Source organism: Castor canadensis, chromosome 7 (genome assembly GCF_047511655.1).
Source record: "Castor canadensis chromosome 7, mCasCan1.hap1v2, whole genome shotgun sequence".
In the NCBI taxonomy this organism is placed as follows: Eukaryota; Metazoa; Chordata; class Mammalia; order Rodentia; family Castoridae; genus Castor; species Castor canadensis.
The window spans coordinates 151805278-151822542 of record NC_133392.1 but is presented as its reverse complement, the minus strand read 5'-3'; the positions used below and the strand labels follow the sequence as shown (position 1 = coordinate 151822542).

At 55.1% G+C, this 17265-nt stretch overlaps 1 protein-coding gene across 1 annotated transcript; it reads left to right on the top strand.

Moving 5' to 3' along the window:
• On the top strand, positions 1-16351 carry Efhd2 (EF-hand domain family member D2). Its single transcript, XM_020173241.2, has 4 exons — positions 1-368; positions 12741-12888; positions 14035-14169; positions 14883-16351. The coding sequence occupies exons 1-4, from the start codon at positions 67-69 to the stop codon at positions 15012-15014; spliced, it is 717 nt and encodes a 238-aa protein (XP_020028830.1). The 5' UTR covers positions 1-66; the 3' UTR covers positions 15015-16351.
• The last annotated feature ends 914 nt before the right edge of the window (positions 16352-17265 follow it).

Sequence of the window (17265 nt, the reverse complement as noted above, 5' to 3'; positions counted from 1 at the left end):
GCCCGCGGCAGTGCGCGGCGCGCAGCGAGCAGGGGCCGGGCCGAGGCGAGCGCCGCGCGGGCCACCATGGCCACGGACGAGCTGGCCACCAAGCTGAGCCGGCGGCTGCAGATGGAGGGCGAGGGCGGCGGCGAGGCCGCGGAGCAGCCCGGCTTCAACGGCGCGGCGGGGGCGGCGGCACCCGACGAGGTGGCCGAGGCGCTGGGCAGCGCGGACGGCGAGCTGAGCGCCAAGCTGCTGCGGCGCGCAGACCTCAACCAGGGCATCGGCGAGCCCCAGTCGCCCAGCCGCCGCGTCTTCAACCCCTACACCGAGTTCAAGGAGTTCTCCAGGAAGCAGATCAAGGACATGGAGAAGATGTTCAAGCAGTGAGTGTCCGCCCGCCCACCCCGGTCCCTGGCACCCGGCACCCCGCGACCCGGCCTTGGGTCCGATCCCCGATCCCGCGCCGCTCTGGGACCACCCCCGCCACTAGCCAAGCTCCCCTGAACCTCTACACACCAGAGTTGGGGACTCTGTGGCCTCTTCCAGACACGCCACCCCACCACGCATGTGGGTTTGGGGAACCCCGGGCCCTGGCACGTGACCTTTCCTCACAGCGATGCCCCCAGTCCGCTAGAGGCCCCCACATGTCAGAGAGCCCGAGGGTCCTTCCAGATAATCACGGGCCCTGGTGAGCCCACCACATGTGTGTGCCTGACTGGGTCTCTGGCCCAGATCCCTCGCCTCACTGTTAGTGACGGTCTGCCCACCACCCCCCATCCCCACACTGGGACTGAGGACCAGTGACCTCCCTTTCTCCCCCCATCCCAGCTACTCAGTTCCCCACCCCCACCCAGCACACCCTGGACAGAGACATGCGGTCCCAGTGCCTCTCAAAGAGACATGCCCTGCACCCATGCCAGACACATCCCTTTCATCAGCTTCTTTCACTTCCTCTGCTTATTTCTGAGCTCCCCCCCAAAGATGGGTCCCAGTCAGGGTCACCCCCCCCCCAGTTATTCAGCATTTACTAGCAAACTATGGGTAAAAATTCTTCAACCCCTTCTACCCTTTCTCCTGCTTCTGTTACCCCAAATTCTCCATTCTCAAGTGATCTTCCCAGGAATGAGCCCTTCAGTCCCTGGCCCCCATGGTCCAGACATGGAGACTGCACCCCCCCATCATCCACTCTGGGCTCAGTCCTCCCTCCATGCACTGAGTCGCTACTCTTCTTGCCCTCCCTGCCCCTGCACCCAGCAGCTGCGCAGAAACCCCATGACCCCCACAAGGGTCCTCCCCGCCCTCCATAGGACTCTTGGTGCCTGACACCCACTCCAGGAAGAAAAGGCACTCCTTCACTATTTGATGTGCCCAGGTACTCATGGCCCTACCCTTAATTCCCTGTGATTACATGTGCCATGACCTCACCAGGTGAGAGGGGATCCCCCAGGCCTGCGGGCTCAGCCTTCCTACCCCAACCCAACTCCAAGACAAAACTTAAATGTCTCTGGGGAAGAACTAGACAGAAAGGACTCCAGTTCCCTTCTGGCCTGTCCCTGGATCCACCCTATTGGTACTGACATGGCAGTCCCTCTAACCCAGCCATCTTGGTGCCCAAGGGACAGTGAAAGGTGCCAGTCCTCCTCCTCCCTTTGGTAGCCTTCTCCACCTTCTGTTGCCTGTTCCTGCCCCATGGCTCCTGGAGAGGGAACAGACCACAGGTACCATTCTGGAGTGCACCAGAAGGGGTTAGAACCATCTGGAGGTTGAGTGTTGGGTGGGGGAGGCAGGTAGAGGTCTACCCACCTTGCACAGGCACCCATGGTTGAGGGGAGCAGGAGAGAGGTATGAGCACCAGCCACACACAGCTAACAGTTCCCAGACACCAAGCAGGAAGCCCAGGAAGGGGGCGTTTCACAAGCCCACAGCTTGAGAAGGGTCTTCCTACCTTGCCCTGGTGCTGCATCTCTAGCTTCTGCGTTTGGTCCTGATGCAGGGGAGGAGGCTTGATGGGGGTTGGAAGCCCCAAACTTTTCTTTGACCTCACCTTCTGAATCTCTGCATGGAGGTCCCAGGGTCCAAAGAGCCTACCTCTGACTCAGGGTGGGTAGGAGTTCTTATAAAGTTTCTTCCCGGCCATACTGGCCAGGCTGGAGAGCTGAAGCCCCATGTTCTAGGAATTGCAGACACCAAGAGTGCTTTTGAGCCCAGGGGCAGCTATGGCTTTACTGCTGTGACTTCCCTTAGGCTGCCCTGTGGGGGAGTCCAGAGACTATTCCAAACAGACATCCCTTCATTGATAGGATGAGATCTTAGGAACTTGTGGAGCTCTCCCACAGAGCCCATGACAGGGACTATTTTATCACCCTTGTGCAGATGAAAAGCCAGGACACAGACGTGTAACATAACTTACCAAGAAAACTTACTAGAAACGGTGAGGGTCAGGATTCGAACCCAGGTCTGTGACTCTTAAAACCCACGTTCTTTCCTTCTGGGATTTCCATCGTAGACATCTCTGTCAGTATCACGACACCTGCTTCCATGTGCGCAGCTTTTTTTTCCCCATCATGCCCTGCCATCAGCGGGTCTTTCCTTTTCCCCAGAGCCCTCCATTATCCCTACCATACCCTAAAATAGATGGAGCTGTTTTGGGGAACCCAGACACCCCAAATGAGCAGGCTTGGGAGGCTGCAGTTTGGTTAGTGGGGGGTAATTGTCTTGAAGCTGTGTTTGCAAAGCAAACACTTTTTACACAGGCTGTTTTGGGGGCTAGTTTGACAAGGGGTACTTTGATGGCGATTAGGGGAGCTGAACTCCTACAAGTCACCTCTTGGCACCAGTGCTGCTGGCTGAGGTGTTGGGACAGATGAGGGGGCAGAAGGGGCCAGGAAACTGGACCTCTAGGAAGGAAGTGCCACCCACTGGGGGCCCTGGCCAGAGTGGAGAGCTGCTGCTTTTGTACTCAAGAAAACAAGGCTTTACTGTGCCCGCTGAGCCCCGCCAGCTGAGTCCCGGCTGTGAACAGTCAACAGACGGGCTTTCGTGGAGCACAAAACCCCTGTTCTGAAGCCACTGAGCAAATGGGCTGCAGCCTCCTGAGCCCCAGCAGGGCCTGGGGATTGCAGCCAGGACATAGTGGCCAGGTCTCTGTTGAGAGCAGGGGGCAGGGAGGAAGAGAGCCTGCCTCCCCCTGCCCCCCAAGAAACCAGCCCAGAGCCAGATGCAGGAGACACGGGCAGATGACCAGGGCTTGGCCTCCTCTTGGATACCAAAGCTAAGGAGCTGGGCTTCCCTCCTAGCCCGCTTGCTCTCCTGGCCTCAGTCTACCCATCTATAAGAGAAAACTGTGTGTGATGATGCCCAAAGGCCTTTCAGCTCTGACCTCCTTAATTCTGAGGGGTCCTGAGCCCTCACAGATGTCAGAACTGCCTTCCAGTCTTCTGCTCCATCCATTCAGTGTGGATTCAGGAAATGTGGCCTGAGGATGGCAGCGTAGGGAGAACACGAGGCTTAGAGGAAAGACAGACAAGCGCTCTGCCATCACTGATCTCCATGATGGGGAGAGACCTTGGCTGACTCCAGCCTCTCTCCCCACTTTACAGAGGAGGAAACTGAGGCCCAGGTGGTGTAGTGACTGGCTCAGAGTCATGGGAGGTTTTTCAGCAGCTGAACCAGAGCTTCCTTGTGTGTACAGTAAGGATAGTGACCCCTGCCTCTCAGCCTGGGGCTGGGCGGTGACATATATTGACTTCTAGCCTGCTGCCAGGCACAGAGAGGTTTTGCATCAGGGAGACTAGACTCAGTTCCTCTCATGTGGCCTCAAGCTAAACCCATCACCTCTAACCGCCTCTCTCTGCCCATCCATCCAGGCCTGTTTCTAGAACTCTCCAGACAAAGAAGCCTAGGTCAGTCTCACAGGCCCTCAGGGATGCCCACCCTTAGGCTGGTCACAGAAGGGTTCTGTAACCTGAGACCAGCGGAAAGAGCAGGAAGCCCTGTGTAATTGCGAACCTGTTGTGGAATCTGAGGACGGTGCCCTAGTTCCTTCTGCCTGGCTGCAGTGGCCCTGTCCCAGCCACTCCCCCTCCCCCAACTGTCTCATGACCCCTTACATCAGACCCACAGGCTTCCCTGCCTTCTGGCCCACACTTGCCTTCACAAGCTCCTGAAGCTACTCCACCTTCCCCTCAGTGGTTTAGGGTGGGACCTTTGGAGTCTGCAGTCCTGGGTTCAAGTCCCAACACTAGCCCTGCAGCAAGTCACGTAAACCTTCCTGAGCCTCCTTCCTCACCCTGGAACAGGCATGAAGTATTTCCCACCTTGAAGAGCTGTGAAGTGCTGAGCCAGAGCTTGACACATAGTACTTTTCAAGATGCTGTCACCGTCATCCCCTGTTCCCCGTTGCCCTGTAGGAGCCTTGTAGGGCCCTGGTGGTGGTCCTCAGGGCTGACACTGAAGTAGTACCAGCAACTGGCTGCCTCCCCTTACCCCAGACAGACAGAGCTGCCAGGCTTTAGGACAGAGGACTGGGGACCAGGCATGAGACTCTTTCATTCCTCCAACAGCCACTCTGATTGACAGCTACATATGGCTTTGATAAATAACAACAATGGAGAAATGAATTCATTATCACTTAATTACGTGGAAGACAGGTGGCAGAGAAAACAAGAGACTTGGAGTGACATAAAACTGGAATTCCAGTACCTGCCTGCTCCCACATAGCTGAGTCTCTTTAGGCAGGGTACTGGGCTTCTAAGACTTAGTTTCCCCTGGGGCTACAGGACCTACCTGGTAGAGTAGGTGTGAAAAAGCAGAGCCCACTATTGGTGTCTGGACTGCGGGTTCAGCACCTCACAGCTCTGCGAGGTGGGAAATAGTAAGATCTACCCATGTGATCATTCATCCAACAGATACCTTAGTAAGTTTCTGCTGTGTGTAGGTTCCAGATAGTTGAGTGATCAGGGAAGGATCAACTTTCCTGCCCCCCAGGGGCTGAAAATCTCAGACAACTGCGTTGTGCAGGGTCTTTGGGTTGTCTTTGATGGACTCATATGGCTAAAAGTGGAAGATTCCTTTATTTCTACCATGCGGACTAACAGTTCAGTAAAGACACCAGTCACATGCTCCCCACAGCCAGCCTCTGCTCCATGTCCTGTCATTAAATAGAGCCACCAGGTTCAGCTGCTCCCAAAGGAACTTACCTGTGTTACTTAGGGACCAAGTCTAATTGTCACATCAGTATGGTGAGACAGACAAAATAGTCTCTCCACTCCACAGATGAGGAAACAGGCTCAAAGAGATTAAGTCACATGACCAAGGTTATATGAAGTGCTAGTGGCAGGATTAGTCAGGTGTCCCTGCAGGGAGCCCTCAGGGGCCCAGTGGACTGTGTGGATAGGGCACGGAGGACCAATGAGAGCCTCAGGAAAGGCAAGAGCCTGGGTTTGGTGAGGGGATGCCCCACCCCCTGGGAGACCTGAGGGCCCCATTCTGGGTTCCTCCCACTTCCCCTCTAAGTCTGAGTCACCTCTCTCCTCTCAAGGACTTCTGGTTTCCCTTGGTTTGCACCCTCCTCCTTGCCACAAAGCCTGGGCCTGGCTTCAGCTGAAAGAGTCCAAGCTCAGGGCCCCAGAACCTGCTGCCTGGGGACAGGCAGGTCAGGGCCCTTCCTACAAGGTCAACCCAGCCCAGGAGGAAGAGGCACCTTACAGCCTCTGAGGCCCTTCCCCCACCCTCTGACTGCCCAGCAGCCAGAGCTCCCTCTCTTTGGCTGACTTCTGCTTTTCAAGGGGAGCAGAGGGTTCAGGCCCAGATAGGTGTGGTTGGATGTGGCCAGCCCAGGCAGCACTGAGGCCCTTCCAACACTTGGCCACTCAGCAGACTGAGAAGGCTACCACTGGCCCTCTGTGCCCAGGCATCTGGCTTCTGTTGAGTCATTCTTAGCATCCATCGAGATTCCCATCGCCCTTTTCACAATAAGGAGGCTGGGTCTCAGAAGACAAGCCACACAGTTAGCAAGGAGCAGGGGAAGGACTTGAACCTGGTTTGTCAGTCTCCACCCCTCACTCACATGATAATAAATAGATAAGCAGCATCTGCTTCTCCCCGGAAGGCGGAAGGTCAGGTTCCACCCTGCACCTGCCAATCGGAATCTGCATTGTTAACACGCCTGTCCAGGTATGTGTGCTGAAAACGCAGGCCAGCTCACAGCTTCTGCTACTATCTGAGGACTACCTGAGGCCAGGTGCTTAGTCTGTCTGAGCTGTTCAGGAATAACGAAGTGAATGGGGTCAGGATTAAGTGAATAATTAACACTGGGTTATGTTAGGCATCCAGTACCTGTAATCCTAGCTACTCAGGAGGCTGAGTTCGAGAGGATCACTGTTCAAGGCCAGCCCAGTTTGCAAGACCCTATCTCCAAAATAACCAGAGCAAAATGGACTGGAGGTGTGGCTCAAGCAGTCCAGCACCTGCTTTGCTAGCGTGAAGCCCTAAATTCAAACCCCAATCCTACCCAAAAAAAAGTATTTACAGGCAGGGTACTGGCAGGCAGTACTAGCAGGAAGCCACCTTCAGATGCCACAGTCGTGACTCAGTGTGAGGGTGGTGTTGAACTTGAGGTTGGGGTGTCCTGAGACGTGACAGCACCCAGAAAATTGCCATCAGCCAGAGGCTGGAATCTCTACCCCCACCTCTGCCCTTAGGTGACAACCGCAGATAGGACTAGAGGAAGTAGCGGTGTGAGGTTTTGCTCATGAGTCAGGCAGACGGGGTGGGGTGGAGCCAGCAGAAGTGGCCCTGCAAGCAGTCATTACCAGGCACCAGCTCCCACCTATACTTCCCTTCTAGGAATCCCCGGCAGGGCCAACTAGCCAGAACAGCTAGCAAGGTCAGAATTTTCCTGTCATCTGGGACTTAACTGAAACCTGCCTTCCCACATCCTAGGAGCCACTGGGGCCTCCCCAAATCAGGCTGGTAAAGGACCAAGATAACAGCCACTATTATTATACTGGAATTAATACGCTTTAAGCACCTTCTGTGTACCAGCAGTGTGATAGCCATAATCACGCTCTTCAATAATTCTAAAGGTAGATGTTAACAGTGGCAATAACTCAATGCTGAGTCCAAAGCCAGGTGGGCCTGGGGTCTCTATCTAGCAGTCTCTTCTCTCTGGGCCCCATGTGCCCAGAGGGACCAAAAGCAAAGGCCTGGGGTGGGTATCAGGAAGGGCAGAATTAGTGTCCCCTGTGCTCCCACCTCTGATTGTGCCACAGCTGTGATTGGTTCATTTTGCTGTCAGACTGAACAGCACATCTGGGGGGTAAGGGGGACATATGAGAAGCAACTAAGTTCTGAATCCAAAAGGGGCTGCCTGCGTGAAGTAGAGGCCAGGTATGGTGGTATAGGCCTGTAACCCCAGCTATGTGGGAGGCAGAGATGAAAGTATCATGGTTCCAGGCCACCTGGGGCAGAAAGTTAGTGAAACCCCATCTCAACAAACCAGCAGGGTGTAATGGGTCTCAACTGTATAATCCCAGCTACTCAGGAGGTGGAGGTAGGAGGATCTCAAGGCTAGCCCTAGGCAAAAACATCACCCTATCTAGAAAATAATTAAAGCAAGAAGGACTGGGGGTGTAGCTCAAGTGGCAGAGCAGTTGACTAGCAAGTGCAAGGCCCTGAGTTCAAACCCCAGTACTACCAAAAAACAAAAAAGACACCAAACAGGAAAACTGCATTGGGAGTTCAACCCTCAAAAAGGACTAAATGAAATGACCTCCAGTCTCCCTTCCAGTTTCAAAGCTCTGACACAGGATCTGTAGGCAGCAGGACATGGCATGTTTTTAATCAGGCCTGGCTTGTACCCTAACTGCACCCTTGCCACCTCTGGCCTTGGTCTGAGCCTCAGCCTCCTTGTCTGCTGTGTTGAATAAGGACACCCATGCCTACATTTCAGAGCTCCTGTGAGGCTCTGGTGCAGCACTTGGCCTGGTGCCTGGCAAGTAGTAAATGCTCAGCAGAGTATCCAGTGCTGATAATCTTGGAGTGAAGTGGTGGAGCCTGGGTCCAGGGCCAGGCATAGCACTGCACACCCTTGGAGCCAGCCACTGCCCACTCCCATGAGTCCTGGTTAACAGAATTGGAGGTGGGGAGGCCAGGGAAGCAGGCAGCTGGGTCAGACCAAGCTCGATCGAAGGGCAGGATCTGCCTGGGTGGCAACCGGGTGTGCCACTTCCAAACGGGGAGGGAAGGGGACTTTGTCACCAGCATCCGGGGCAGCAGCTGCTGAGCCCTCCCTGGCAAGAACTATTCAGAGGGAGGCAGGCAGGAATGTGGGCCCAGTGCCAGGCCCAGTGCTGGAGAAAAGTGCTGAACTCCCAGCTCACCCAATTGCATTGGCTGTCCTAAGCCAGCCCCAAGCAGGGCACTCCACCCAGCCCCATTAGCTGCAGGCTCCAGAATGCAGGACCCTCAGACCAGGAAAGAGAGGGAGGCAGGGAAAAGGCAAGGCTCCTGCTGGTGGAATCCTGGGCTTGCCATTGCCCACTCTGGGCCCCAATATCTCTGCATAGTACGAAGCAGGTAGGCCACACTACGTGCATGGATCTTGCAGGCTACCTCTGTTTTCCTGGCTCCTCTGGACCTCCTGCAGCCTCCCTTCTAGCTCAGAGAGGGCTACTGGATTCTTGGGCTTCCCCAGCCAGGGATACGCCTGTGTCCAGCCATCCAAGGTCATCATTCTCTCCTGGGGCCACTTGTCCACCTTGTGGTGGCTCAGCAACAATACCCCTTTGTCATTTCCTTTGCTCAGAAGAAGGAATGCAGAGGGACAGGAGAACTGTCCAAGGTGAGGCCCCTCTCCCTCTACCTAGACAGAGAGGGACAGGTTCTGCCCAGTGACCCTCTGTCTTTCCACCCTCCAAATCTGACCCAGTAATGTGGAAGGACTGGGACTAAGGAGGAGGGGAATGCTGAAGGGACACCTGGGTTATCTTGTCCACTCCCTGCCCCCAGGCCCCTACCATAAGTGCCACGCCTGGGAGAAGCCGGGGTTTTTGTTTTGGGGTTTCTTTTTAATTCTAGGGTTTGAACTCAGGCTCTACACCTTGAGCCACTCCACCAGCTCTTTTTTGTGATAGATTTTTTTGAGATAGGGTCTCGTGAACTATTTGTCCAGGCTGGCTTTGAACTGCGATCCTCCTGATCTCTGCCTCCTGAGTAGCTAGGATTACAGGTGTGAGCCACCAGTACCCGGTTCAAAGCCAGAGTTTTTATTGTACCTAATATCATTGCCATTTTCTTATGTGTGATGTACTCCGTGTGGCATCTTTCACACAAATAGTTCTCAGTAAAACAGACACCATTATTATACTGAAATGGACAGGTTTTTTAGGGGAGTTTTTTGGCAGCACTGAGATTTGAACTCAGGGCTTCATGCTTGCTAGGCAAGTGTTCTACCATGTAAGCCACTCCACCAGCCTAATGGACAGGTTTGAGGCACCTACCATGGGCTGGCCATAGGGCCCTTTTCCCTTCAGTAATCCTAACGGTAGGGTATCAACCATCTCTCTTAATCCTCGCCTGGGTCCAAAATTGAGTCCTTTCACCTTGGTGATGTACAGGGGGAAATCAAGGTTTGTGGGATCAGGTGACTTGACCAGGGTCACCCAGCCAGCAGGTGACAGAGATTTGAATCTGACCCCAGCCTCTGACCACATCAGGGCCTGAGGCACATGGCAGATTTCTGTTCCCAAGGAGTTCCCTGGGAACAGCCACCTCTGACATCACTACCTCCAGGGGACCCACCTCCCTGTGTCACCTGGCCTTGGTGGTTGACTTGTTGGCACTGGGGTTGGCCCTGCACTGTCCCTGTGGGGCTGGAGCCTGCCCAGATGGAGCCCTGGTAATTGATTGGCCTTTGATTGATATGGCAGCGGTTTGAGCTGCAGCCCTGCCAGGTCCGAGAGCTGCCAGAGATGGAGGATTCCAGAGCCCGGGGTTCTGTCCAAGTTTGGATATGATCTGACCTTCTGAGGCTGAGTTTCCCCTGACTTCAGGAGACACTCACACTTACGCAGTAGACGTGGCTGGGGTTCAGGGTGAGCAGGGCATGGGTCTCCCAGAGCTGTGGTCTGACTCTCTGGCCTGCACCATCCTGGGTCAGGGCCCCCTCCATGTAGTCTCCTCCTCTTATCCTGACCTGGCCAGATGGCTGAGCCCAGGGGCCTTAGAGAGAATGGGCCCGGCACAGAGCAGAGCTTAGCAAAGGTAATTAAATCTCACTAGAGTGGGAGTAGCTTCCAAGTAGAGCGAGTTCCATATGTGGGGCTCTTGGCTGAGTGCTTGAGCTCTGTGGCCTCAGTCAGTCTTCACAGTGACCCCGTGAGAGGCACCATGGCATCAGGGTTTTATCGGCTGCCCTGGCCTCAGCCCACCAGATACCAGTAGCACCCCTCCCCTGCTGAGACACCAGAAAAGTCTCCAGATAATGCCACATGTCCCCTGGGAGACACGCCCCCACTAGAAACCACGGCTCTATGCTAATGGGGAGCCAGGCAGTCTGGCTGCAGAACCCCAACAGGTCCTTCACGGGAGACCATGTTTAGAAGTGTGGGGGGAGCCTGTGTTCCTGAGGGACACAAGGGACATCCATGGGATGGCTGCAACAAAGACTGTCCCACACTGGGCTCTCTGCTGTCTTCCACTCCTCCCCCCACTGGCCACAGAGTCCCCGGCAGCCCCTCTTCCCAGTAGAGGCTTCCTCATGCTTCCTGACCCTTGCCTCCACCCCTGCTCACTCCTGCTTCCACCCCATGGAGCCCTCCTGCCTGTCTGCCACACCCAGCCCTCTCACCCCTGGGTGGGAAGAAGGCCTTGTGTTCCCTCCAGGGTTCTAAGTCCCATCTTTCCTTTGCTGCATCTCTTCCAACCACTGACTCAGTTGCATGTGAACTATTTATACCCCTCGCACAAATGCTCCCCTCTGTGTACCAGGCAGACACTGTGTTCTGCAGGCGGACCCAGGACACAGACAGATTTCAGTAAGCACGTTTGCAGGGCAGGGCACAGAGCAAATGTGCAGGTTTATGTGCCCAGCTCCTTCCTTCTGTGTGACCTTGGGCAGGTCACTTAGCCTCTCTAAGCCTCTGTTGTAAAATAAAGCTCCCAGTACAAAGACAGATTTCAGTAGGCAGCTATCAGATGTCCAAAGTCAAGAGCTGATATAGATAAGTAGGGAAGTGCAAAGGAAGCCAGAGAGCCCAAAGATGGCGCAGGGATGAGATGTGTGTCCATGCAGGATCTCCAGGTCCCCGGGATATGTATCTGGAACTCAGCCCCTCTGTGTCACACTGCTGTCACTCAGACAGCTGGAGACCTTGGGGACCGCACAAGGCTTTGTTAGGCACATTTGCTACTCCTGAGGCCACTCTCCCCACCCCCACTTCCCTTCCATCTCTGTCCCCAGCTGTCCCAGGAGACAGGCAGAGCAGGTGTTTGCTCAGCCTGGTAATGCCCAGTCTGCCAAAGCAGTTGTTCCAGGCATGGGTGGCACCTCCCCCAGACAGGGCACCAGTCGTACCTCAAGGAGGCGGTGAGAGGGACATCGAGACCTGCCCCAGCCCATTCCTGTCTCTGCCAGGCAGTTGATGGAAGGAAGGGGGAAGGGTGGAGGGCAGAGGCTTCTTATCTGTGCCAGGCTGCCCAGTGACTGGCCCTCAGCCACATCCTGCAGGCCTGCAGCACAGCTTGCTCTCCTCCTCCCGATAAGGTCGTCGTCCTTCTGTGACCATGGCCTGCCTTTTGCCTTCCCCTGGACACTCAAGTGTCCCCTCATTCATTCACATGTTACTCATTCAACAGTTTGAACCCGTCTGCATTTTACCTTCCCTTCCAGGAGGTAGCATATGCTGTAGGGCCTGAAGTAGGAAGAGCCACTGATCCCATGGAAAGGGGCCGCCTGGGGCTGGGGTACAGCTCAGAGATAGAGCGCTTGCCTGGTGTGCATGACACCCTGGGTTCCAGCCCCAGAATTGCAAAAAAAAAAAAAAAAAGGCCATGTGGTCTCCATGCCACATTCTGAATTATTGCCCCCTAGGGACAAAGTCTGGGAGGTATGTTTGACTGTTACAACTCAGGAGGGTTGCTGCTGTAAGCATCCCACAATGCACAGCGAGAGATTATTCTGTCAAGCATGCCAGTGGTCTGAGGTTGAGATGCCCACAAGGCTCTGCCAGCTAGAGTGGAGGCTGAGATGTCCCTTAAGGTCCAGTGGAAATGGCAGCAGGTGCCAGAAATGTCTAGAGAGCTCCATTCAGTCCAGTCCACACCCCGTGCTGTGTGAATTCTTTCTCACTGTGCACAACATACTCAGTGCTGGGAACTCTGGCTTCTGCTTCCGTGTGCTACAGGCTTATCTAAAAGTTAGCATTGTTTAGACTGGAGGTGTGGCTCAACTGGTAGAGGGCCTTCCTAGCGAGTAGTAGGCCCTGAGTTCAAACCCCAGTACTTGACAAAATAATAATACCAGAAGTTAGCATTGCCCAACATGCAGGAGGCTGCCTGGTCACAGGATGAATTCCCCATCATCGGAGGTAACCAAGCAAGCCCTGAGCCACCTCTGCCCAGGCTGAGGTCCTGTCTGGCCAAGATAGAATTATGTGATAGTGGGAAGTGCCCTCTGAGCCCCCAGAGTCCCTGCACTCAGGTTGTGGCCTCTGGGATGTACCAAGATGATCTTAGGCCACTCTCTGTGCCCACAGGTATGACGCTGGACGGGATGGCTTCATTGACCTGATGGAACTGAAGCTCATGATGGAGAAACTCGGGGCCCCCCAGACACACCTGGGCCTAAAAAACATGATCAAAGAGGTGGATGAGGACTTGGACAGCAAGCTCAGCTTCCGGGAGGTAAGCCCTGCCCTAAGCCACTGCCAGGCCACTCCCCACCTAGGACTTGGTGGCCTGTGTTGTTGACTGACTGATACTTGGCCACTGGAGACTTCAAGAGCACCCTACAGTGCAAGCCAGGGCAGCAGTCCTGAGATGCCTTAGATGAGGAGGGACATCCAGCCCTCTGTGTAGTGAGCATCTATCAAGTGATTTCTGTATACCGAACCTGCACAGTGTCTGAAAAGGGTCCTGGAGTATTGAGGGGGAGACAGCAGAGTGGGAGATGACATCGTGTCATGGTTTCTGGAAAAGAAAGGTCCCAGAAAAAGGGAGTGACATGACCATGAGTCCAAGGAGGCTGGGGACATTGCCTCACAGAGGAGCTACAGGCAAGCCTGTTCTGTGGGGGAGGGAATGGAGGTCCCAAGCCAGAGAGGGAGGCTATGGACCCCGGGCAGCACAGCATGCAGGGGGTGGCCTCCTGGAAGAGTCCTGGGCCAGAGTGAGCTAGCAGGAAGCCAAAGGAGGTAGGGGAGAGAGAAGTAACAAGGGCTGCGGGGAAGGACGAGAAGCCAGAAAGGAAGGAGGGCAGTCCAGAGAAACTGGAGTCAAGGACACAGGTCAAGTCCTTCTGGTACTGAGTCTTCAGGCAAGTGTTTGGCTGTCCCTGAGTCCCGTCATTCCACAAAATGGGCACACAGACCCTGTGCTCAGTGGGTAGGACCCGGCACATTTGTACGGGGGAACAGTGAAAGACAAAGATAAAAGGTATGTTGAAGCCAGGCGCCTGTAGTCCCAGCACTTGGGAAATAGAGGCAGGAGGATCTCAAGTTCAAGGCTAGCCCAGGCTACCTAGTGAGACTTTGTCTCAAAAAAAAGTAAGTAGAAGCCATGGATGAAAACTGGGTACGGCTGCAGCAGGTCCTGGGTGGACAGGACCTGGGTGGACAAGCCATGAATCACCTAACTTGGCATTACATGGGTGAGCAGACAGAGGCCCAGAGGAGGAGGGGCAATGAGGTACTAGAACCCAGCCCTCTGGCTTCTGTCCTGCCAGTGAGCCACGCCTCCCTTTCTCCCGGGGAGGCCTGAGGCTGGGGCTTGGGTGTGGCTGGGGACTCTGGTCCCTCTCATGACAATGTACCTCTCCCTGTCCCGCTGTAGTTCCTCCTGATCTTCCACAAAGCAGCTGCTGGGGAGCTGCAGGAGGACAGCGGGCTGCACGTGCTGGCCCGCCTCTCCGAGATTGACGTCTCCACCGAGGGCGTCAAGGGTGCCAAGAGCTTCTTCGAGGCCAAGGTGAGGAGACTGAGGACGGTGTGGAGTCTGGGAGGGGTGTGTGCAGACCCCATCTGAGGTTGAGGGTCAGCAGGTCCCTTCCTGACCCTGCAGAGACTGCAGACAAGAGATGGAGCTAAGGGCCGGCAGGGTGGGCAGGGCCCATGAGACTCTTAAAGAAGGAGACACTGCCCTGTCAGCTGCAGCCTGGAGGAAGCCAAGGGACTCGACCACCTGCATGCACAGCCCCTCCCCTCCCAGCATGGAGGGAAGGGACAAGGTTGATCTCATGGCTCCTGGGCCCTGCCCACCCAGGGCACCATCTTTCCTATTTCTCCCTTTCCATGTTAAGACCCTGCTTTCCCAAGGCCTCCTCCCACCTCCCTCTGGACTTCCAAGCATTTATGGGATATTCCAGGCCTCATTAATGGACAAGACAGGAAATTGAAGACAGCAGCAGTCACTCTCCCGTTTACAGTGTCCTGCTCAGCCTTAGCCACCAAATTCTATTTTAATCCTCTCCCACAAACCTGAGGTCAGACTTACTGAGTGCCAGGTTCTTATTGGAGAAACTGAGGCTCAGAGAAGTGAAGGTAGTGCTTGACCCAGGCCCCGACCTCGTGGGTGGCCAAGTGGGACACAGCAGAAGCCCGGGTCAAAAGGGACCCCAAAGAACGCAGCCGCAGGTGGCAGTGTGGAGGCCCCTGCAGACCTGACTCAGTCTCTCACCCCAGGTGCAGGCCATCAACGTATCCAGCCGCTTCGAGGAGGAGATCAAGGCAGAGCAGGAGGAAAGGAAGAAGCAGGCAGAAGAGATGAAGCAGCGGAAAGCGGCCTTCAAGGAGCTGCAGTCCACCTTCAAGTAGCCAGGGTCAAGGCCGATCACAGCCTGCCCCAGTGCGCGGGGGGGCACATGGGAGGCCAAGCCTGGGTCCTGGCCTCTGTCTAACGGGACCACTACTAAAAATTTAAATTTTCTGTGAACAGAGCTCAGCGAGAGGTCTCACAAGTGGCCTGGCCACCCAGCGCTCTGTCCCACTGTTCCTGGGGCTGCGTCACCAGCCACCAGCGCAGGCCCCTGCCTGGCCAGCCCTCCCTTGGCAATCCCTGGTTCTCGCACCCTGGCTGCCCTTGCTCTAGCCCAACTCCTGGCTTTCTGTCCCTCCCTGTCCTGTATGCCAACCCCTCCTCACACAGCCCCCTGTCCCCATCACCTGCCCTTAACCAGCAGGCTGTCTCCCTTGGGGAGAATTGGAGCTGCCACTAGACAGTGGGACCCAAGGTGTCTCTGGGAGGCATGAGGCCTCCCCAGGACCTTTTCCTTGTGCTCCACCCCACCCCACTGCATCACCCTGTTGGGAGTGGCTTCTACCTTGGTGAAGGGACCCAGGCTAGTGTGGAGACAGGGCCCCGCCAGGCAGGGCTGCTGTGCCAATCTACCTCACGGGCCCGCACTCTGCCAGGTGTGCCATGGAGCTGTGGGCGGGAAGACTGGGGAACAGAAACCCTAGCACCACCCAGAACCAGATGAGGGTCTCAGAGGGCTGTGGTCCCAGAGAAGGGCGGGGAGGAGGATTCTTGGGGAGGGAACCAGCATTCTGCCTTGATTCCCCAGGGGGCATTTGGGAAGAGGTCAAAGGTGAGTTTCCATGCACTGGCTGTGGGGTGCAGGGCCTGGCCCCAATTCCCCTTTCACACTGTCCTTCCCTGGATGATGTTCCTGCTTTGTCACCAGCGATGGTACCTGCCTGTCGTGCCCACCCCTTCCTAGGGAAGCATGGGAACCCCTGTGCCCATCACGAGGTGGGCCTTGGTGAAGCCTATGCCTCTAGCCGGTTTTTCCCCAGCTCCCACGTGCTTGCCCGTGTGTGTGTATGTGTGTGCCCGTTGCTGTGTCGTGAAACTGTGACTGTCACCCAGTCCAAACAAGTGAATGGCTATCAAGGCCACAGTTATGCAACTTTCAGTGTGTGTCGTGACAGTGTCACTGCTTTGTAAACTCAATAACTCTTTATTTTAGCACAGTGCTCCGGCAGCCCACGCTGCTCCCGTGGGGCTTGCAGAGGCAGAGGGTTTATTTTTTTGACCTTAGAACCTGGGAAGTAGAAGGCGCCCAGCCCCATGCAGCAGCCTTGGTCCTGGATTGCATTTGCCTTAGTGGATATGTTTATACAGATAAATATAAAATGTTCTTTTTCTTTTGGCTTTTTGCATTTTCTTTCCTACCTTCTCACCCTGCCCCACCCCACGCCCCAAAAAAAGCTACTTCTTCATTTGGTAGTACGATTATTTTTTTTAACTAAAATAAGATAAAATTCTATATTCTTATGTGTGTGTGGTTCCTGATGGTTAGTGCAGGAGGGGTGGACTGGGGAAGGAGAGGACAGGAACCAGGTCACCTGGGTCCTGGGACAGTCGTGCCAGAAGCCTGGACACTTCCTAACAGAGACATTGGTGTTTGATACCCACATGTCACCAGGTAGTCTAAACACTGGGTAGATTAACTAACTTGATAAGCCAACCATTGGGGGAGTGCCGTTTTTTATTTCTCATTTGCAGGTAAGAACAAGGAAAGTCTCCAGAGACACGCAGTCCCATGAGGTAGCCGGACGTAGCCAGGCTGCCCAGTCCACAGCTTTCGCCCTGCCCCGAGGCCACACCCTGCCTTGAGGTCTCAGAAGAAAAGCTGCACCTCCTGACACCAAGACAGTGGCCAGAGCTGGGCATGGTGGTGCATTCCTGTGACCGTAGGCAGGTTCAAGACCACGCAGGGCTACATAGTGAAACACTTCTCCAAAAAGAAAACTAACAATGGCCAGGAGTGATAGTAAAGCTACAGGGATTCTGTATTGGTTTTCTCCTCCTGAGGAGACTGGACCCAGCACCTCCTGTGTGGCTCTAGGCAGATCAGGTGCCCACTGTGTCCTCACCTGCTCAAGGTGAAGGTGGACCAGTGTATCCATCTTCCCAACCCTGTGGTTGCTATGGGGTCCAACCCCTGTGCCAGGTGCTATCAGAGGTGAGCCGGACTATTTCCTCCTGGGCACTCCTGCCCCCGGGTGGTCATGGGTGATAATGCAGAAGCTAGATTATCCCTTGCTTCTCTGACTTCCTCAG